Raw genomic sequence first — 21,042 nt, 5'->3', positions numbered from 1 at the left:
AAAAAAAAAAAAAAAAAAAAAAAAAAAAAAAAAAAAAAAAAAAAAAAGAGCTCCCCCATTTCTGATCTCATCCAATGTTTGGTGGGCACTACCATTCCTGTAGATTTTTTCATTCAATAACGAGCTACTTAGATTATATTCTCCTGTCTTCCATTTGGGTAATTTGCTTAAGCCCATCCACCAAGAATTATAAGGGTATTTGGTCATTTGAACCTTCAAGTCCTTTCGTTGTATAAAACATCACCATCATGAGCCTAAGTACTAAAGTTCTACGAAATAAAAGTAACGGTAGGAAGGCAGACAAAGAATCAGATTAAGTAAAACTTGATCGAAGTTGTATTAGAAAATACCAATACTATCAAAGCCGTTTGTACTCCCAGGCCATCCAGGCAAACTTCCTGCATTCCTTGCCCAAGCATTTTCGAAACTGTCTAGTTCATCTGTAGATTTACAACAAACGCTGGCCATCGTAAGCATCCAGTTTACACAAACACAAAAACAATTGGGCATGAATAGTTACATACCTCCATTAAGATTATGCAAAGTTTGCATGGTATCCACCTTACCATCAGGGTTCAGTTTCCTTGTAACTGAATGACCCTAAAAGAAACACATTCACAAGTTGTATCAAACAAATAATTAATGGATACAAATGGGAGGACATTAATCTCAAGGGGTCAAATCTTTTCTTTTCTTCGTCATTACCTTATTATGGAGTCCTCTTGAAACTTTATGGGTTGCCTGTCGGCTTGCCGTATCAGCTTCCTTGCTTTCTTCAAAAACCACCTATTTACAAAAAAAAAAGAATAGACAAATGAAGAAATAAATCTTCCAAGAAAAATCAACTCCTTAATGGCATTTAAGTTTCACTTACACCATCACTTCCTGCCCTTCTTGTTCTTGATGAAGTATAATATGTCCCATTCGAGCTTCCATAAGTTACAGAGGAGCTCTGAAATGTGAAGCTATTAGTTTGAGGTCGGATATGTCTGTGATTTGATCCACTGTGATGATCCATGCGCTGCAACTGTCTTTTCCCATTCTCTGTAACAACAAGAAAGGAAACAGTTCGGCATTACAGATTACAACTGAAATGCATAAAAGCAAGCAAAAGAATGACAAACACAACAATCCAGACAAGTCTCACACTCACCTTCATCATCAGGGTCTTCAACAAGAGGCTCCTTGGATGAATTCTTTGGATTTTTACTCTCGTTTCCTGCTTCTTTTTCATCATCTGAATTTATTTCCTCAATAATCGGGCCTCTCGGCCTTTTAGGCTCGGGGGCCTGATGATCAAGGAATCCAGATGGATGCATGCTTGCAAAAGGCATTCCAGGACCACCAGGGAAGCTCGAATCAAACATGCTTCCAAAGGGACTTCTGAAGAAAGGATCATCAAATGGATCCCTTCCACCAAAGAAACCAGAAATTAAGCTTCTTTGACCTGGAAAGCCTCCAAACCCAGCAAAGGGGTCACCAAAATCAAAAAATTCATCCCTGCCCCCTCTGCTCTTTCTATGCATCGTTACAGTTCACGAAAGGACCCTGGAAGAAAGACAAGGCACGATGATCAAGAACTTAAACCAAGCCAATGATGAAAGATTCGGCATGATCGGCTTGATATAAAGGCAAAGCTCAAACTAAATAATCAAGCAACTCAACGATAAGGAAAATTCCTCCAGGATTCTCCTAAATCGAACATAATTGATAATGATGCAACAAAAACCATAATCAAATTAAATAAAAACAAAAATATTATTATAAAAAAAAAAAAAAAAAAAAAACATAAAATCCACCATTTCCACTATACATAATCAGACTAGCAAAAGCGATAACAAAAACTGAAATTCCAAATCAAAAACCAAAAGAAAAATAATAATAAAGAAAAGCAACCAACAACGCATAACACAGCGACAAAAAAAAACTCCTCATACTTCCAAAGAAACCAAAGCCAAAAAAGAACCGTAGACATCAAGATGAACAGCATTCAAGTTTTACAAACATGTCAAACCCTAGATAATCCGATCCTGTTAAAGAGAGAAGCGGTACCTTCAGCGAAAAAGATACGTAGAAATTCGCAAGCGTTCTACAAAATTACTCCGGTAGACTAAAAAAATTAAAACACGATCGCCTCAACGAAATTTCCGGGAGTAAGAATTTCACGAAGGGAAAAAGGGAACCCCGGAGATTCACCGACTGGGAAATTGAAGGCCGAAGAAAAGGAGAGAGCGACGTTCGTCCTTGAAATCGATGGTTCCAGATTTGATATGGTGGACACGTGTCGGTACTGAATGGTTTGGCATATCAAATCAGAATAATGGGCTTTTTTGTTTGGGCCGAACTCGGCTGTTAAATGGATCAGATGAAAGCCCAAAACTCAAATTTGTTCCTAATAAATTCGGTTAAATTACATTAAAGTCCCTATAGTTTTCAAATTTTTACCTAATAAATTTTGTATTTCCAATTTTGATGATTAATAAATCTTAATTTATTAAATATTTTTGAAAATTATGTACAAAAATGAAATGTCACACGGTTGTTTTTAACAAATGTGAATAGGAGCGTACACGGGATTAGGTTGGGTTAGAAAAATCTTTAAGACCGACTTGAGATTTTAGGTTGGTTAGGTTGAAGACCCGAACAACTTAAATAGATATCATAACTCAACCCCCCGATCTCCTTCAAAAATCAACGTGTCGGTACTTCAATTTCTAAAATTGGCAATTTTACAATTCAGATTCAGAGCGCGAATCTGTACATTCCTAAGAATTTGAAGAGGGGATCTCTCTCCATCTCAATTGAGACTCACCCCATTGGGGGAGGCTTCGGAGAACCCATCCCCCGATCTCTTTCAAAAATCAAGGTGGCTCATCTTGCTCGAGAGCGCGAGAGTGCTTCTTACTCAGATTCTCAGGCTAGGGCTCGTCTACTGCAGTATTACACCAACTACCGCTTCTGGTTCTGGGTCTGCAACCATAAATTTGCACAGTACATAGTCTATTTAAACCTGAAATTGTTTATGAACCCGCATAAGCCTAAGAGTTACCGGTTGGTCTCACCTTTAGCTAAAAAGAACGACTCTTAAATTTTTAATTTCATCAAATTATACTCTAAACTTAAATAAGTATTTTTACTCCTTTTAATTATATATATATATATATATATAATTAATGTAAAAATGTTAAAAAATGAATCAATATTAATAAAATAAAGTTTTTCATTGGAATAAGTTTAATTAAGGTACAAATTAATTTTTCAACAATTTTGTCAGAATTCATAAATTTTAAGCAACATTTTCTCTAAAATTTAATTAAATTTCCTTGAATTTTAAATTTTATTAAAGGAATAAGATTTTTTTTAATTATATTTAGAGAGAAAATTTATTATTAGGTTAAAATTAAAATACTTTTAAAATATTTTTTGTTACGGAATTAAAAAATAAATAAATAAATAAAAACCATTTTTTTTTAATTTTGCATAAAAATGGAGAACCATTCATTGTCCGGTGCTGCGTTCGCCGTCAGCACCAGTGGTCGTCGTCTTCCCAGGCTCAAAGCCCTTAGAAGCTGTAGAGGAAGCTCATCGCTGCTAACTCGTTTTCAAGGTACCTTGGAGAAAGAATGGCGGTCATTAGAACCACCACAAACATGATCCTCAGAGAAATCCTTCATTCGCAACCCTATTTTACTCTATCAGTACCCCCACTCTTCCCTGCTACTTTGAACAATCCCAATGCCGCTTTGCGATTCCGGCTGCGTGAGATCAGTTTTGGTCGTGTCATATGTGCCGCTTCGGAGTCGTCCGGTGCCGGAGGAAAGGTATCTTCCCGCCTGTCGCAGGTTCAGCAGCTGTTGCAAGAGGCGGAGGAGCGCGCTCTATCGGCTGACGTCGAACCCGCCCCTAAAATCACTCTCGGTATGTCCCGAAAATCACTCACTAATCTATTGTTTAAAGTGATTGTTTTTTTTACTGCGTCAATTGGTAGTTGTGGTAGTATAATCCCCTGAGATGTAACGTGTATGGTTGCTAATTCAAGCCAGAGGGACTACTCGTCGATATAGGTTCACTTTTGTCTATTTTCTCTAGCCCTAAATTATCTGAGTGTAAAGTAGCTCACATCCATTGAAACTGCTCGTAGCTACTTTGAAGAAGATGAGTCTTTTGTCCAATGGATGTTGAATCACTGAAACTCCCGGATTTTGTTCAGTTTGTGACATATCTTCTAAGAATAATTTACTGAACCCTTGAATGTCCTTTTCCTTTCTGATTTTGATTCCCGGAAATGCACTCACTTTCCTTCTTGTTTTTTTTCTGATCCTGGGCCGAAGCCTTGCACTTCACTATGCTGCGTGCTTTAGAAACATTGGTTTATAGCTAGGCTTGTTGCACTTGCACATGGAAGAACTAACACTATAACAAGGAAACATGGTGTTTAAATGAAGTTGTTATTCCAGGGCTTTACTCGATTTCAACCAATAAAGAGAGAACTATTAAAGATGGTTTGGATAATGCTAATGCTTGTTGGAGTTTGGGATTAAGAGAAATCTTAATGAAAAGGAGCTTGAAGAATGTCTCTTTTTGAATTCTTGATTGATGATTTCAAGCTGAATGATATGGATTATGGCAGGTTATTGAATATGGATTCCCTCTGAACCTTCTCTAGTGCATTTTCCATTGAGAGACAACAGAGTGGTTGCCAAAGAAAAAAGGTGTTGTCTGTTCTGTTGCGAGCTCAGAGAAAATTTGCATTTCATTCCTCTGGTTTTCAATTTGTATGTCTGATTTTTCATCAAACAATTTGCAGTTTCAAAGAGATTTTATTTAATACACTTTCTTCCTCTTTCTAAAGAACTCTCTCTAGTGCATCCATGTATAAACGTATATAGGGTGAAATGCTAGGTGCTAGAGTCTTAGTAAGAGCCTTTTTACATTCAAGTGGAGATGGAAAATCCACTGGAGTGTGATTTTTTCTTTTGGAATTTTTACATGGAAAGCTAAGTACTTTGGATGCAATAAAAAAGAAGAACCTAACTTGTTTATCTCCTTCTAGGAGCTATTTTAATCACAATTATATTGACTTTCAAGGAAATTGAAGATGCTTTTATAGCTCCTTTGATAATGGAAAGGAACGTTATGACTACTCTTCAATTGTCGCAGAATTGCAAAGATACAAAAAAAAAAAAACAGATGCTTAATCACAAGAAAAAGGAGCTATTAGTGGCAGGAGAATTTCGGCCAATCAGTTTCTAATTGGAGAAAATGGTAATTAAAATGAAATTGAGAGAGAGGAAGACGGATGATTTGAGAAAGTTAGATAAAGATGTGTGTTACTAGCATTTGTGGGTGAAAAGTGAAGACCCAAATGTTGGTTTGTCAGAGCAGAAAGACATTTTTGGTAATCATCATAGTGAAAGAGAGAAACTTTGAGGCTAAGATTAGAAGATTAGATAGAAAACCATGGTATGTTCCTTCTGCCCAATATTATAGACCAGTGCGGAGCTGGATTAGTTCAAGATATTCTTTTTCCTATTCTGTTGCTGTACAATATAAATGGATTCGTGCACCCAAATAGGAGAGGGGAGTGCACTAGATCATTGGAGAGATTGTGGATTTGATGCAATTTTATGCTCCCGTAGGGGGCGATACAGGGGGAGGAGAATTTAGAAGGGGACTTGATCAATGAGTTGGAACTTGTAATATGAGGTAAGGATGTTGAAGCCAATGGAACATGGGGAATCTGAATTAGCAGATTGAGTAGCATTTCTCAAGGCTACACAGATTAGGAGACTTTAGCTTTGTTTTGTGGGAAAACACAAATTATGTTATTGGTCACACCACCTCCCCTTCGCTTCAGCGACTTAATTTTACTGGATTCTTGACTTCAAAAAAGTTCAACCTCTCCTTCCTGTACTTTGTTCTGAACTACCTAAAATGAAAATTCTTTTTCTTGTAGTGCGTCACTAAAAGTTCTCTCCTCATATAAAACCCAAGTCATTTTCCTTCCATTGCAGCAAAACACCAGTCAGGTGTTCAAATCATTTATTTCTTCTCTAATTCTTTATAGATTTAATTTCTCTATCAGTCTTGTCCACAATGGAGATGCTAGGAGAATTTTGTTGATAGAACACCACAATTCTTTGGCTAATATATCCTAAAAAGGGAAAGGATATTCAAATTTTTTGTAGTTTCCTACCCTTAAAGGAAAAAGATTCTCTAATCAGCAATTGCTATTCTTTTCCTGTCCCTCAGATCACGTCACTGTGAATTTTGCAAGAAGTGGTGGCCCTGGAGGTCAGAATGTCAATAAAGGTCAGTTTATTTTCTTGGCTCTGATTGGTTTTGTTTCTACTTTAGAGTTGCCTTTTTCTTTATGAGGTATCATTTCTGTAAATGATAGTGCAGTGAACACGAAGGTTGACATGCGCTTCAATGTTAAAGATGCATATTGGCTAAGCGAGAGAATCAGGGAAAAGATTATGCAAACGGTTTGTTACTTAATTTTCTATTACATATCTTTCCTCTCCTTCCCTCGAATTAAAGTGCCAAGTTTTAGAAAATTTCCTTTCTGTCTTTCAAATCCGCACAACATTGAGATTTGTATGGTTTAGGGACTGGAAAGTACTTGTAAACTGTAGTTATTTATCTCATTTTAATACAATTAATATGGTTTTGTTTTTTAGAGAGAGAAAAAAATCTGAATCAATACAGTATGATCCTGGTACTTGGAAGTGGTTCAAGTGTTAATTAATCTTTCGTCACGATATTACTCGTCTCTTTCTGTCTCTTTCTCGACATGAATATTGCTTCGCTGAACAGGAGAAAAATCGGATCAACAAGGATGGGGAGCTTGTAATTTCATCCACTAAAACTAGAACGCAGAAGTAAACTTCTGTCCTCTTCATCTTCCTTATTTCCTCCCATGTTTGTTCTACCAAAAAGACTTGTTAACTTTTCCTCTCTTCATTTCTTCAGGGGTAACATTGAAGATGCCTTGGAGAAACTTCAGGTACTTGCCTTCCCATAGGATCCTTCTCTTCTTGTCTATTTAATAGCGCATATATGGAAAGTAAAATAGTCTATGGCCATTTCTTGGAAGGTAGATTCTGCATTGTGCTGTAGTTTCTTAACTGAATTTTAATTTCCAATAATGGGGTTGTTTCTATATGAAAATCAGGCAATAATTGATGCTGCTTCTTATGTCCCGCCACCTCCCTCAGAAGAGCAAAAGAAGAAAATTGCTAAGATGTGAGTTCTTTCAACTTCCTTGGCCACTTGATTTCAAAAAGTTTATCTCCCATGATGTATTTAAATGTAAGGTAATACTTCTTGTATTTGTTAAGGGCTGCCATTGGAGAACAGAAACGCCTTAAAAGCAAGAAGGTCCTTTCTGATAAGAAGGCGTTTCGAAGGAGTCGAGGCAGTTGGGATTAACCACATTGCTACTGTAATGTTCATCAACATTACGACTTCGTACTTACCAACATTTCCTACGAAAGATACTAACTTCCCCATTTTGTTTTTTTGATTGATTTCACAGCTTGCTATTTTAATTCAGGAAAATAATCCAAGATTTTCAAAAAGAAACCATACAAAGAAAAACCTGTTAGAAGCAGGGAGATTTGCTTCCTATCACAGGTGATTTCTGGAAATTTGCTAGAAATAGGTATAAGATAACTTATCTTTTTATTTGATTGGTGCATGATATATTTGAAGCACCAGCTTATATTAGATTTTATGGAACTTCCCTTCTGTAGATGCAAGAACATCGACTCACAATGTCTCGTTTCATCAATGTATGTTAAACTAATATCAATTCAGCTGTAGCTTGTTTTTATTAGCTTTGTTGATGTCATGAGCATGCCTAAGTTGGTTCATTTTCAGAAACCACGATATGAAAAATAAGTAATTTTACCAGGAAGTATAGTGTAGTCAGCTAGTTGTATCTGAGCCCTTGATTTTTCTTCTTCTTCTTTTTGTTGCTACATAAAGGAACTTTAATCAAGATGGCTTTGCCTTATCTGTTGGAGATGGTCTGATTATCTAATTTTGGAAGAGTCTAGTGACTTGGGAAGGATTCTGTGGAGTTTCTTTTCCTAAACCTTTTTAACTTATAACAAGACATAACGGCCCAAGTCCACCGCTAGCCGATATTGTTCTCTTTGACTATCCCTCAAGTTTTTTATTGTGTCTATTAGGGAGAGGTTTCTATACCCTTATAAAGAGTGTTTCGTTCCCCTCTTCAATCAATGTGGGATTTCACTATCCACCCTCCTTCGGTGCCAGCGTTTTCGCTGATACTCGTTCCCCTCTCCAATCGATATGGGATTTTACAATCTATCTCCTTTTGGAACCCAACGTCCTCGTTGATACTCGTTTCTCTTTCCAATCGATGTGGGATCTCATAGTAGAGATAAAAAAAAGGTTTGAGATAATAGTGCCAGTGAGAGGTAGAACTTTGGTTTTTGAAGTTTTGGAGGAAGCGACCAAACTGATTCAAGTTAATTGAATTTTAGGTTTCACAGTTATCTGGTTTCGAACATTTTGTCTATCACAAAATTGAATTTAGGGTTTTACAGTTATCTAATTTGAACATTTCATCTGACGAGATTGCAATAAAGTTGGTTATACATTCCGAAGGTCTAAAATTAGAATACGTAGAATATTGATATATCTATATGAAAAGAAAGGGAGTCTTGATTTCATTGATGTCTTTATAAGCCAATTGTTGTTTCTCCTTCATCTTTGGATAGATAGTATAGCAAGGAGGAATAGGTCTCGGCTTATACATATTGATGATACCGACATCAAGGTCGAGATCAAGTGAACTTGATGATAGTGGTTCAATTTTGTTTGAACTAATTAGATGTAGAAATGCTATACTTTTTTTCATTGTGTATTGAGCTTCTAAGCTATAAATGAATAAAGCTAGGATCGTATTAATGTCTTGAAGTTCAAAGTTGATGAACGTTCTCCCATGTCCCTAAAGTGATCGTTCCCTTCTCATTTTCTATTTTATTTAAATTTTAATGATTGTTAACCATTATTAATAATTTGTCACTTAATTTTTAAAGGAGGAATTTATTTTTCTACAATTTAATGTTGTGAAAACGAAAAATAGTTTATAAGATCATTTTTTTAAAAACTATTTTACAATTTGTTACTGTTATTAAATCATCATCTATTTGAAATATGATACGCATAATTAATTATTTACGATTAAAAATTTGTATAATTTTATTAAAAACTATTTATTTTAGAATAATTACTATTATTCATTAATAATTAACTTTAAAATCTAAAATTTAAGTTATATTATTTATAATAAATTTATTAATCCGTTAAAATTTAATTAGTTAAAATTATAATAAACAAACTAATAAGAAATGTAATAAAATGGTAACCCTTTGAAATAAAACCTGAAACATTGCTTCACTGAAGACTTTCATCGAACACACGCCGAACACAAGCTCAGATCTATCCGTAGTGATGCAGTTTGGAGCAGAGGCGCATATACGTGGCGGCAAGTTCATACCTCCTCTCTAACACGCGTCACGTCTTCCACTTCGATCCCCCACAGTTCCTATGTTCCTCTGATTTAAGCCCTCACAATTTGCTCAATAACCCCACAAAATGCACCGTTCATTACCCATTTTCAAGTTCTGCAAATTACTCATCAATGGATGCACAATCCGCCGTGGGTTTTGCTCATCGGACACCCAATCCCACTTCAGCAACGCCGCCGGGGCTATGGCTGCCCATTTGAAGTCTCGCTCTGTCATTCGGTTTCGGGGTCCCGACACCGTCAAGTTCCTTCACGGTCTGTTGACCAATGATGTGCGGCGGTTTGGGGAACCTCCGGGTGAGAAAACGTCGTCGTTGCCCACCCCCAATTTGGCGCCGGTGTCGGTTTCGCCTATGTATGCGGCGATGTTGACGCCGCAGGGGAGGTTTTTGTATGATTTGTTTTTGTATAGGCCGCCTAGGTCTGAAGAGAAGCTTGATCGGACTGGCTCTGGGCCTGGTCCGGCTTCGGATGAGTCCGTGGAGTTGATGGCTGATGTGGATTCTTCTGTGTTGGATGAGCTTTTGGTGACGCTGAAGAAGTGAGCTCTTTGTTAGTCCCTTTGCTTAAACTGTTCTTTGTTTTGGTTCAAATTGTTGATTTGTTTGCTCCTTTTTGGTGTCAGTGATGCAATTTTGATTGTGTTGTGATTGAATTGCTAAGTTTCTGGTTCTCCTCGAGTTTGATCATGTTTACATACAAATTTCTTATGCAATGATCATTACCCATCATGATAGATATCATTTAAGTTGAAGAACTTGTAGCTGGATACACTGGGATTCTACTAGACCCAAGTTTGAAATGGCTTGTTTGAGTATTCAAATCATGTTCATCAGGGTAGACTGGATATCGAGTTTTCAAATAGATGTAGGTTCTTGGAAAATGACCATGAAAGCTTAACTGAAGCTTAGGCATTGAAATTTCAAGATATGAACAAGCAAGAAAGTTTAGTAGGATTTAAACCTATATTATAACGACTAATCGCCCGATAAACCCGTCTTTCCGTTACTGTTCTACAGATACCGCTTAAGGTCCAAGGTTGATATTGAGAATGTGGCAGAGGAGTTTTCTTGCTGGCAACGCTTTGGTAAAAAGCTCTCTAGAAAAGCTTCCTCTGCTGAGGAACCAGAGGCTGCAAGTGTTGGTTGGGGTGCTAGTGTTGATCCTACAGCAATGTCGGCTTCGCGTGGGGAAGACATTGGCTGGCAATGGTTTCAAGATCCAAGGTTGGACTGCCTTGGTTTCAGAGGCGTTTTTCCATCGAATGGGACACGTATGTTTCTCTCATGCTCTGAAGGGTCTTACGAGTTTTTAGTACTATGAAGTTTGAGTGGATTATTCATTCATCATGTATGGTTTATAGCTAAGATTCTTCTGATAGTGTTCTTCCGGTTGTATTTGTTAAAGCTCCTCTTGTTGAGGCGGATAAAGAAACCGATGAAGATAATTATGTAATGTGGAGACTAGAGAAGGGCGTTGCAGAAGGTTCAACTGAGATTCAAAAAGGTTCGTTTCGATTTCTTAATACTGGTGGCCAACGAGTCATTTCAATGCTCTAGAACTCTGTATCTTGCAATTTATAAACCGAGCTCTTTCTGGTGTTTCTCTGCTAGTCGATAGAATATACGACACACCGATCTCTTGTTCATTGTATTTGATGGGTTCTTTCTGTTTTGGTCTGTGGTTTGATTTGTTTTCTGCTGCTACGTTGCGCCGAGTGGCTTGTGAATCTCGAATTCTTATGCTCTTTTGGTTTGGATCCTTCTTTAATCCTTGTAAAGGTGAGGCGATCCCCCTTGAATACAACCTGGTGGGTCTAAATGCAATAAGTTTCGACAAAGGGTGCTATGTCGGGCAAGAGCTTGTAGCTCGTACACACCACAGGGGAGTTATCCGAAAACGTGTAGTTCCTTTGAGGTTTCTAAATGACAGAGGGGAAGGTAACCAATCTTTCACGAACTGTTTCGAGCTTTTTCTAGCTTGAATCTCAATTTCACAACCTTGTTAAGTGAGCAACTCCTTGATTATCTTTCAGATGTAGAGCACAAAGTATCAACTGGATCGGAAGTAGTAATCAACTCCGCATCCAGCAAGAAAGTAGGTAACGTGATTGCTGCGGTCGGGTGCCGTGGACTCGGTCTCTTGCGCTTGGAGGAAGCGTTCAGAGGATCACGAAGTTTGGCCATTCAAGGGCTCGAGGGCGTGACGGTTGAAGCCATTAGACCGGAATGGTGGCCGGCTGAATGGTATCAGGAGCATCAACAACACAATACTGCTGTTGCATAGAGTTAAAGAACTGCTACTCGGTTTGATAAATCCTGCATAGCTTTCAGGCATGGTTGTATTTATTGTTAGCCACGTTACTAATAATTCAGAAGTATGAACCTTAAGAACTTTCAATATTACCTCTTGATTTTGAATTATATTTGTATTCAAACCCAAATCTTATTTCTTGAAAATTGAGATAAGATTCAAGTTTTGTTCGGCACGCTTATGTATGGGACAAGATTCCCGCACGAACATCTTTCTTATTCAGATGAAGTCGAGTTTTGGTGTAACAACTTAAGTCCTTGCTAGTTGATATCATTTGCTTTAATTTGTTACGTATCGTCATTAGTCTTACGGTTTTAAAACGCGTCTATTAGGAAGAGGTTTTTACATTCTTATAAAAAATGTTTCGTTATCCATTCCGAGGTGGGATCTCACAATCTACCCTTTTGAGGGCTAGCGTCTTTGTTGGCACTTGCTCGATGTCTAGCTCTAATACAATTTATAACAGTCTAAGCTCATGCTAGTAGATATTGTCAATTTTGGTTTGCTATGTATTACCGTCAATCTCATGGTTTCAATACACGTCTACTAGGGAGAGTTTTCACATGCTTATAAGAAATGTTTTGTTTCCCCCTCAAAGCGATATGGGATCTCAAAATCCACTCCACTTGGAGGCCAGTGTCCTCGCTAGCATACACCCTTATAAGGAATGTTTCGTTTCCCTTTCCAACTGATGTGGGATCTCACAATCCACCTCTCTTGGGAGCCAGCGTCCTCGTTGGCACATCGCCCGATGTCTGGCTCTGATATCATTTGTAACAACCTAAGTCCCCACTAGTAGATATTGTCTGTTTTGGCCCGTTACCCATTGTCGTTAGTGTTACAGTTTTAAAACACATCTACTAGGGAGAGGTTCCCACACCCTTATAATGAATGCTTCGTTTCCTTCTCCAATCAATGTGGGGCCGTTAACCTCACGGTTTTATAGTGCGTCTACTAGAGAGAGGTTTCCACACTTTTATAAGAAATGCTTCGTTCTCCTCTCCGACTCCAATCGACACGGGATCTGGTTAAACCAGGAAAACAGAAATGTGAAGAGAATTAAGTGATCTTATTCTATATAATTGAAGGATTAAAACTAAAAGTAAAACAAAGTGCAGTTCTAAATAGCAGCCTCACCCAACACATGCTATCATACATCAATTTACATCCTCTTCTTCCTATCAATCTTCATCTCAGTTTTTGCAGGAGCCTCATCTTCAGTTCCAGCTTTTCTTGAGCTTCCAACAATGGAGGCTTCATCGTTCTTCCCGGTGTCGTTCTTGAACGAGCATCGATTCTCGGTCCTCCTAATTAAAGTTTGGTCAGCTCCTCTATCAAATCTTCAATGGCTGGCCTGTTGATGGGGTTCTCATTGGTACATGATACTGCAAGCCTTGCTAGCTTTCTAGCTTGCAACTCCGAGAAATTCCCCTTTAGACTTTTGTCGATCAAATCGTCGAATTCGCATGCTTCGGCTTCCAACAAAAGGGAATTCGTAAGTTTTCGTGTCCCTGAAAGAATTTGGAGTATGACAATGCCGAATGCGTATATGTCGCTCTTCTCTGAGAAACGACCGATCGTAATGTATTCTGGTGCAAGATATCCCATGGCTGCACTCGTTTTGAGAGATGAAAAGATAATGTCATCCGCGAGAAGTCTAGAGAGGCCCGAGTCCGATATCAATGCATTGAACTGATGATCAATCAGAATCTTCTCAATGGATATGTTTTTGTGAACCATGGCAGGTTTATTGGCTTCTTCACGATGTAAATATGCTATGCCTGTTCGGAAAACAAGAAACGGTCTTAGAATCGATAGCAAATATTGTTCTCTTTGGGCTTTCTCTTTCGAGCTTCCCCTTAAAAGTTTTAAAATGCGTATGCTAGGAGGAGGTTTCCACACCCTTATAAAGAATGTTTCGTTTTCCTCCCAACCGACGTGGGATCTCACAGAAACGGTCATTAAATAGTCTCGTAGCATCGATCGATGTTAATGAATCGAAGTTAAAGCTTTTACGATGAACAACAAAGGCGGAAAGCAAAGAAGCAAACCTTTTGCAATTCCATTGATGATAGAAATTCTATTCGACCAGTCGAGAACATGGATGCTACCATCTCCGACATCTAGATACCGAGACAAGCTCCCTCTCGAGGCAAAATCGTATACGAGGAAGAATTCACCTCGACCCCTGGAACAACAGAAGCCTCTCAAACTAACGAGGTTTTCATGTCGTAGAGAGCTTAGTAAGTTCAACCCACGAAGAAACTCAGCTTCATCAGACTTACAACTAGTCATATGAACGCTCCTAATAGCTACCGAAGATCCATCCTTCAAAACTCCTTTGTAAACCATTGAAAAACTGCTTCTACCAAGCAAGTTAGCCTCAGAAAAGTACTGAGTAGCAGATTCAACCTCTTCGATATTAAAAATGAACTTACTGAAGAACTTAGACAATCCCAAGCCTTTGATTCCATCAGCCAGTGAATCCCATCCATGGGAATACTCAAGACACACAAGCGGGGAAGCGCTTTTCGAGTAGCATTCCCGAGCCTGATCCGAGCCGAGCCGATTATCGCACGAAACAGATGAGCTACCGACCTGTTTTCGACGACGGTACCAAAACACAGTGAGAATCACAGACACCAGCAGAGTCATGGAAACAATGAGAACAGCAGAAACAATAGCAATTCTTGGAACTGTTGTGGGCTTTGAGCAATGAAGTTGATAGCAACTGGCATTGTGAAAGTCAGCTGATTCAGGTTTGTTCTTGTTTGGTTCTGATAGAAATGGCTGAAAGCCAGCTCCTTTGATGTTTTCAGTGTCAAACACTGTACAATTTCTCACTGAAACAAACCCGAATCCGCATAAATTTGGATTGTTCTCTCCTTGAAAGCCTTCGTTCAGTCGCTTTAGACCTTTAAACAAAAATGTTAGGATCGCACATGAACGCACACACTCGAACAAGATGAACAACAACAACAACACACGCTTGATCAAGATGAGCACAAAGAACAGGAGAGAGACAATGCACACACTCGATCAAGATGAACACAAAGAACAGGAAATAGACAACGCCAACACTCGATCAAAATGAACAACAACAACACACACTCATCAAGATGAACACAAAGAACAAAAGAGAGACAACGCACACACTCGATCAAGATGAGCAACAACAGCTATCACACGATCAAGATGAGCAACAACAGCTATGACACTCGATCAAGAACAAGAAAGAAGGTTTTATTGTTTACTAAATATAGCTAATCACTAATAAACCTAATCTACCAAGCATATCTCTACCAAATTTTTTACATATTCCTGAGCCTGGATTCCATTAGCTCCCAACAATCCTCAATAAAAAACCAACAAAAAAGAAAGAAACAGAAAAAGGGAGGGATTACCAGAAGGGACATGGCCGGAGAGGGAGTTGTTCCTGATATCAAGAACTTCCAGCTGAGGAATTGCAGCAATTTTGATGGGTATTGTTCCATTGAAGTTATTGAAGCTCAAATAAATCCGTTTAAGCATCTCTAGGCTTCCTAAAGACATGGGTATTTCACCGCTCAATCTGTTGTGCTGTAAAGCAAGAACAGTTAGTTTCTTCAATGATCCTAACTGATTTGGTATATTTCCACTCAATTCGTTGCAACAAATCTGCAAAACTGCACAATTCAAACCTTTAGATTCTCTCTCTTTCATGGATATCAAACAAAACAGAAAATCAACAAACCTTGAAGACTCGACATATTCCCGATCTCTTCGGGGATATCGCCGGTGAGGCTGTTAACGTCGAGGTAAAGATCGGCAAGTTCATTCAAGCTTGAAATCTCTCTGGGAATCTCTCCGGACAAATTGTTGTAATGCAAGAACAGTCCCGTCAGACATTTCAGCTTCGCCACCGCCGGCGACACCTTGCCGGAGAGCCCACGTCCCTGCAACGATATGTTCGCCACTTTCCGATTCTCGTTGCAGGCTACGCCGTCGAAGCTGCCGCCGCAAGGGTCGCCGTCGATCGTCCATGACCTTAATACTCTGTTTTCTGGGTCTAGAGATTCCTTCAGCTCCATTAACGCTTTCAATTCGGAATTTCCATGAACAAGTTGAGAAGATGAAAATGCGATTAGACAGAACATAAAAACAGGGGAATTCACGAACCCCATGAATGTTCTTGGATTTTTTCTGAGATTCAAAGCCCTCTATGAAGAACCCATATAGATTTCAGAGAATTTCTGGGTTTTCAGTATGAATTTCTTCTTAAATTTGTCGATTAAGTTTAATTTCCTGAACACTGAAGATGAACAGGAAGAAGAAGAGAGGAACAGAGCATGGAGTCGAGAGATTCAAAAAGGAGGGGTAATTTGGTAATCTTACATTGTGGGTTTTTAGTCGTGGGAGTTGCTAACGAATTCACATTTGGATTTGGGTTTTGATTTGAAAGGTAAGAGAGAAGCTAAGTTTACCGGGGTTGTGATGGCTGTGAGGGCTGTGATTTTTATAATGTAATTCTAGTCGTTGATTTAAAATTTATACTGTAACGTGGCAGCAATCGAGTGGTGCTCTCCGGGTGCCAATTTGGTAAATGCTGTTGGGAAATTTTTGGAAGTGACTTCATGGCTTAGTCAATTATGATGTAATAAATAATAGTTAAATTATATATATATATATATATTGCATTTGAGTCCTTCAATTTTTAACAATTCTACTCCTTGAATTTTTATTTTACTTTCAACTTTGCATTTTGGTCCCTCCAATGTCAAATTTTCGTTAGTAATTAAATAAAAATCCAAATTCCAGGGACTAAAATGTAATTTATCCTAAATAATATTGACTTAAATCACCTACCTCTATGTTTGTTGGAAGTTTAATTTTTTCGTTAATTTACAATTTAGTCCCTCAACTTTCAAAATGTTATGCTTATTTGGTTTTCGAACTCAAAAAAACAGGAATAGGTTTCCTAAATTTTTAACTTGAGATCTCATGTCGGTTGAAAAGGCTTATAAGGACGTGAAAACCTCTCCCTAACAGAGTCGACAATATGTCTGCTAACTGTGAGCTTGGACTGTTACATCCTATTAGCTGTGGCTAGCTGTGGGCTTGTACTGTTACTCACAGCTAGCTATAGGCTTGAACTGTTACATTCACCTCAATCTATTAGCTAGCTGTGTACTTGGACCGTTACATCCACTTCCATCTATTTTTTAAAAATAAAAATAAATTAGTTTATAAATGGTAAAAAATATTATTCAATCATTTTAATTAAAAACTTAAATTTACCATTTATTAAAAGTTTAATTAAAAAAATTGAATTATTCAAAATAGATAAACTAAAATAAATCAAACTCAAATTATAAGAATTAAAACTATAATTTAAGTTATTATAATTTAGTGTCAAAATTGTGAAAATATTAAATAATTTATTTTTTTTAAAAAAATATACAATTGGCTCATTTTACAGCTCATTATTTCTGTCAGACAAAGTTCAACCATTGCCAAACTTTTTAGAATTCTTTTTTTTTTTAACATTCTACAAATATATAAAGTTTGAATATAATATTTAAATTCTTTCCTCAATTTCAAATGGGCCCCTAATGTTTCATACATTTATCTTTTTGTCCCTTTTTATTTTCGATCATCAATTTTGAAATATTTTTATTATATGGTCTCGACCTAAAATAATTATTTTAATTGTTACAATTAATTCTTTTTATTATTCATTTACCAAAAATCTAATCTCGTTATAAATTTTTTAAATCTAACATTTTTTCTTTCAAAGAATTCAAAATGTGATATTTTGTTTATATAGATATTTATTAATTAAAGTATTTTTTTATAATCCAAATTTTTTTTATTTAATAAAATCCAAACAAATTTTTAAAATGAAAAAAAAACAATTTTTTACTATTTTTATCTTTAAAATTTAACTAAAAATTTAAATATTATGTTAAAAAAAGATGAATCATGCTAATTTTTTTTTAAGAATCCGACTTAAATAAAGTTTGAAAGGTAAGAAACTAAGCTAGAATAAAAATAAAATTTATATCTATATATATATATATATAAGGATTTTATATGTTAGAAACTTAGAAACGTCCGACATCAGTTGGAAAATAAATTTCATCCATTTTCAAAACAACTATTCATTTCATTAATTTTTAATGGACTAAACTCTTATTCTTAAAAAAAAAAAAAATAATAAATAAAAATAATAATAATTAATTCGACAATCGATATCAAATTTTATTATATGAAAAAAAAAGTTATTAATAAATAATAAGTTTTTTTTAAAAAAAAAAAGTGGAAAAATGTCTTGAATTGTGGAATTTTCAAATGAACTTTTCACACATGAAATTTTAAAAAAATAAAAAAATACCAAATTTTAAATTATATAAAATAATTTTGAATTTTAAAAAATTTATTATTTGGTTTTTGTTTCAAAATTCCATTTAGTTATTAATAATAAATTTTATATTACATGCAAAATTTCAAGTTGGATTTGTGCTATAAGTAAATTAATTAATTAGTTTATTTTTAAAAAAGTATCTAATATTTATTTATTTATTATTTATTTTGAAAAGAACCCAACATTTCATTACTTTGCCTCAATCGTTGATTGGTTGAAATTTTGACTTTTTTTTATATAACATTTTTAGATATTCTAATTTATCATTTCAAAAAAATTAAGTTTAAATTCAAATATTTAATATTACGAGCAATTGTATATTAACTCAACTAGTTGACACAATCGATATTCGATTTTATTCGTTACCCTTTTCATTAAAAAAAAAACAAAACAAAAATTTCATTATTATTCATTTAGCAAAAATTCATGTATATATAGTCTAGTTGTAATAGTCAAGCCCACCGCTAGCAGATATTGTCTGCTTTGACTCATTAACGTATCGTCATCAGTTTCACAGTTTAAAAAAACGTCTATTAAGAAGAAATTTCTACACTTTTATAAGGAATGTTTCAATCTCATGTCCAACCGACATAGAATCTCACAGTAGTAAATAAGGTATCTATCTCAATTTCAAAATTTAGCAAATGATGAAATGTTAAAAATGTATTTATTTTTAATACATATTTTTTAATTTACAGAGATAAACGTCCAACGACATACACTAGGAGAAAAAGGTCGGAGAGTCTCCAGGACAATGGGAATGACGGTAAACCATCCACTCTTGAGATTCATATGGATCAATCGATCTCGGCGCCCTACCAGTTTGCTTCCAACCTTAAAACAGTACGAGAGAAGACATATACCAAATGAAAAATATTTGTCCATGTTGACCAAATTACATAGGTTTAATCGATAAATGATTTCACGAAGATGCTCGTTCAAGTATTTTTTTTAAAATAATAATAATAAGAAAAGTTAATTAACAATAATTTTTTTTTAAAATCCAAGAATTAAAGATCAAATTATACTTTTTTTTTTATTAAAAAAAAAATCTAAGGGAAATATAAAACTACATATGGAGACAAATTTTAAAAATATTTAATTTTAATTTTCCTTTATAAATTGTTTATAAAAATAAGAATTTCCCTTTGTTTGTAACATGAAGAAAAATATTAATTTAAAATAAAAATTATTGGGATATTTATTATAAATTACATTTTTAAAATTGCTAAAAATAGATATTCCTCCTTTTAAAAATTATAAAATTGGATTTTTTTTAAAAAAGAAATTAAAAAGAGATATTCATTTTGAGTAAAATAATAATAATTTTTTTTAATTGAAATGATAAAAATAATAATTAAAAAAAGGGTAAAAAGGACAAAAGTTGGGAACTTTGGATTCTGTTTGTTTATTAGAGTGGAAATTAAAGAAAAAAGCACAAAGCTAAGGGAAAGTTACTTTACAACCAATTCTCTGACGGCAAACTCTTTTTAACAAACCTCTTTCAAATGGAACCATGATTTGAGGGGCAAAATTGGAATGAAAAATTGGAACGATCAAGGATGACCCTTGTAACAGCTCGAGGCTACCGCTAATAGATATTGTCTGTTTTGGCTCGTTACATATAGCCGCCAGCCGCACGGTTCTAAAACGCATCTATTAGGGATAGGTTTTCACATCCTTGTAACGAATGTTTAGTTCCTCTTTCCAATAGACATGGGATCTCATAATACCCCTTCTTAAGAGCCCAGTATCCTCGTTGGCACAATACCCAGAATCTGGTTGGCCACTACTAGTAGATATTGTCCGCCTTTGCCCACAAATGTGGGATCTCACAACCCTTTACTTCGACAACATTTAGGGTTCCTCAAACAATGTGATATCTCACACTGTGATGTTCACGTTGGTTGGAGAGGAGAACAAACCACCATTTATAAGGGTGTGAAAACTTTCCCCTAGCAGACACGTTTTAAAGCCTTGAGGGGAAGCCCGAAAGGGAAAGCCCAAAGAGGACAATATCTACTAGCGGTGGATCTGAGTCGTTACACACACCGAGTAATTCTTTAACCCTTTTCCTTCAGTGTAACTGGTTATTTCTAACCTCGGGACCAAATTAGTTATTGGGTAGTCAAAATTGAAACATATGTACCAAAAGCTATTTCAGTAACACGGTCGCTTTTGATAGAGTTTGTGTTGGATGAGTGAAAATAGTTTGATTCAACATTTTTTCAAGTAGGACGATTAATTTTATGTCTAATATTATAAAATTATAATAATTATTACGGTTTGAACCCCTACAACCTATTGGAAGACTTCACAACTACTAGGTCACAATCGAGTCGAGTAGGGTTTTACCCGAGCAAAATGATGGTCCCATGGTCTCAGCTTTATAGTTCCACCGCTTTTGGATTGCATTTGACCTATAATTACTAAAAAGCTAGAACATTTCGTTTCGAGTAGTGGAATCCATCTATATGAGCTGAGTTTATGTGGCTAATATATGAAGTGCTTTAGATTGGACATGTTTTTATCCGTTTCATTGGTAATGATATCACTAAGTCGTCACACGAGGATCATAGGTTAAAAAATGATGATAAGAATTAATGTAATGTGCCTACCCAACTATAGGATATAAACATTTAAATGCATTTGAAAAATGATTAAAAATACTTTATTTTATAATGGTCCACTTCAAAAGTAAATGAACTATAAGAAAATTTTGTGCCCATCATTTTCATTACCACTTTATCAATAATATTTT

At 35.9% G+C, this 21,042-nt stretch overlaps 4 protein-coding genes across 5 annotated transcripts in view; 2 read left to right on the top strand and 2 right to left on the bottom strand.

Moving 5' to 3' along the window:
* Positions 1–2,257, bottom strand: part of LOC111431180 — a 3,544-nt gene extending 1,287 nt beyond the window's left edge. Inside the window, exons 1-6 of the mRNA XM_023067738.1 lie at positions 2,053–2,257; positions 1,154–1,548; positions 875–1,044; positions 706–786; positions 525–600; positions 351–440 (exon numbers count right to left, since the gene is read on the bottom strand). Coding sequence (XP_022923506.1) covers positions 351–440; positions 525–600; positions 706–786; positions 875–1,044; positions 1,154–1,526 — 790 coding nt within the window. The 5' untranslated portion in view covers positions 1,527–1,548; positions 2,053–2,257. The remainder of the gene's footprint in view (positions 1–350; positions 441–524; positions 601–705; positions 787–874; positions 1,045–1,153; positions 1,549–2,052) is intronic.
* A 1,230-nt stretch (positions 2,258–3,487) lies between these two features.
* On the top strand, positions 3,488–7,840 carry LOC111430949 (peptidyl-tRNA hydrolase ICT1, mitochondrial). 2 transcript variants are annotated; one of them, XM_023067409.1, is made up of 8 exons: positions 3,488–3,918; positions 6,253–6,312; positions 6,406–6,488; positions 6,820–6,884; positions 6,976–7,009; positions 7,178–7,248; positions 7,344–7,447; positions 7,559–7,840. In XM_023067409.1, the coding sequence occupies exons 1-7, from the start codon at positions 3,624–3,626 to the stop codon at positions 7,432–7,434; spliced, it is 699 nt and encodes a 232-aa protein (XP_022923177.1). In that variant the 5' UTR covers positions 3,488–3,623; the 3' UTR covers positions 7,435–7,447; positions 7,559–7,840. The 2 variants fall into 2 exon arrangements, with proteins under 2 accessions (XP_022923177.1, XP_022923175.1); XM_023067407.1 differs by having other exon boundaries at positions 7,541–7,840.
* Positions 7,841–9,433: 1,593 nt separating this feature from the next.
* On the top strand, positions 9,434–12,053 carry LOC111431134 (putative transferase At4g12130, mitochondrial). Its single transcript, XM_023067672.1, has 5 exons — positions 9,434–10,106; positions 10,585–10,838; positions 10,973–11,071; positions 11,347–11,505; positions 11,601–12,053. Exons 1-5 carry the CDS (start codon positions 9,634–9,636, stop codon positions 11,849–11,851), a joined length of 1,236 nt encoding a protein of 411 aa, XP_022923440.1. The 5' UTR covers positions 9,434–9,633; the 3' UTR covers positions 11,852–12,053.
* Positions 12,054–12,928: 875 nt separating this feature from the next.
* Positions 12,929–16,336, bottom strand: LOC111431131 (probable LRR receptor-like serine/threonine-protein kinase At1g34110). Its single transcript, XM_023067668.1, has 4 exons — positions 15,612–16,336; positions 15,283–15,543; positions 13,930–14,793; positions 12,929–13,659 (listed from the first exon to the last, which is right to left on the bottom strand). The coding sequence occupies exons 1-4, from the start codon at positions 16,039–16,041 to the stop codon at positions 13,190–13,192; spliced, it is 2,025 nt and encodes a 674-aa protein (XP_022923436.1). The 5' UTR covers positions 16,042–16,336; the 3' UTR covers positions 12,929–13,189.
* Between the last annotated feature and the right edge of the window lie 4,706 nt (positions 16,337–21,042).

This window comes from Cucurbita moschata, unplaced genomic scaffold (genome assembly GCF_002738365.1).
Source record: "Cucurbita moschata cultivar Rifu unplaced genomic scaffold, Cmos_1.0 Cmo_Scf00035, whole genome shotgun sequence".
Classification (NCBI taxonomy): Eukaryota; Viridiplantae; Streptophyta; class Magnoliopsida; order Cucurbitales; family Cucurbitaceae; genus Cucurbita; species Cucurbita moschata.
Note: the sequence above shows the minus strand (reverse complement) of the source record. Positions and strands in the feature narration are given on the sequence as shown.

What these genes read in the sequence shown, in the direction of transcription:
- LOC111430949 (XM_023067409.1), top strand. Translation starts at nt 3,624, where the DNA reads ATGGCGGTCATTAGAACCACCACAAACATGATCCTCAGAGAAATCCTT. An exon ending in CGCCCCTAAAATCACTCTCG is followed by an intron (nt 3,919 to 6,252) that starts GTATGTCCCGAA and finishes CCTGTCCCTCAG; the next exon opens with ATCACGTCACTGTGAATTTT. An exon ending in AGGTCAGAATGTCAATAAAG is followed by an intron (nt 6,313 to 6,405) that starts GTCAGTTTATTT and finishes ATGATAGTGCAG; the next exon opens with TGAACACGAAGGTTGACATG.
- LOC111431134 (XM_023067672.1), top strand. Translation starts at nt 9,634, where the DNA reads ATGCACCGTTCATTACCCATTTTCAAGTTCTGCAAATTACTCATCAAT. An exon ending in CTTTTGGTGACGCTGAAGAA is followed by an intron (nt 10,107 to 10,584) that starts GTGAGCTCTTTG and finishes ACTGTTCTACAG; the next exon opens with ATACCGCTTAAGGTCCAAGG. An exon ending in TCTAAATGACAGAGGGGAAG is followed by an intron (nt 11,506 to 11,600) that starts GTAACCAATCTT and finishes ATTATCTTTCAG; the next exon opens with ATGTAGAGCACAAAGTATCA.
- LOC111431131 (XM_023067668.1), bottom strand. Translation starts at nt 16,041, where the DNA reads ATGGGGTTCGTGAATTCCCCTGTTTTTATGTTCTGTCTAATCGCATTT. An exon ending in GAATATGTCGAGTCTTCAAG is followed by an intron (nt 15,544 to 15,611) that starts GTTTGTTGATTT and finishes TGAATTGTGCAG; the next exon opens with TTTTGCAGATTTGTTGCAAC. An exon ending in CATCAATGGAATTGCAAAAG is followed by an intron (nt 13,660 to 13,929) that starts GTTTGCTTCTTT and finishes TTTTCCGAACAG; the next exon opens with GCATAGCATATTTACATCGT.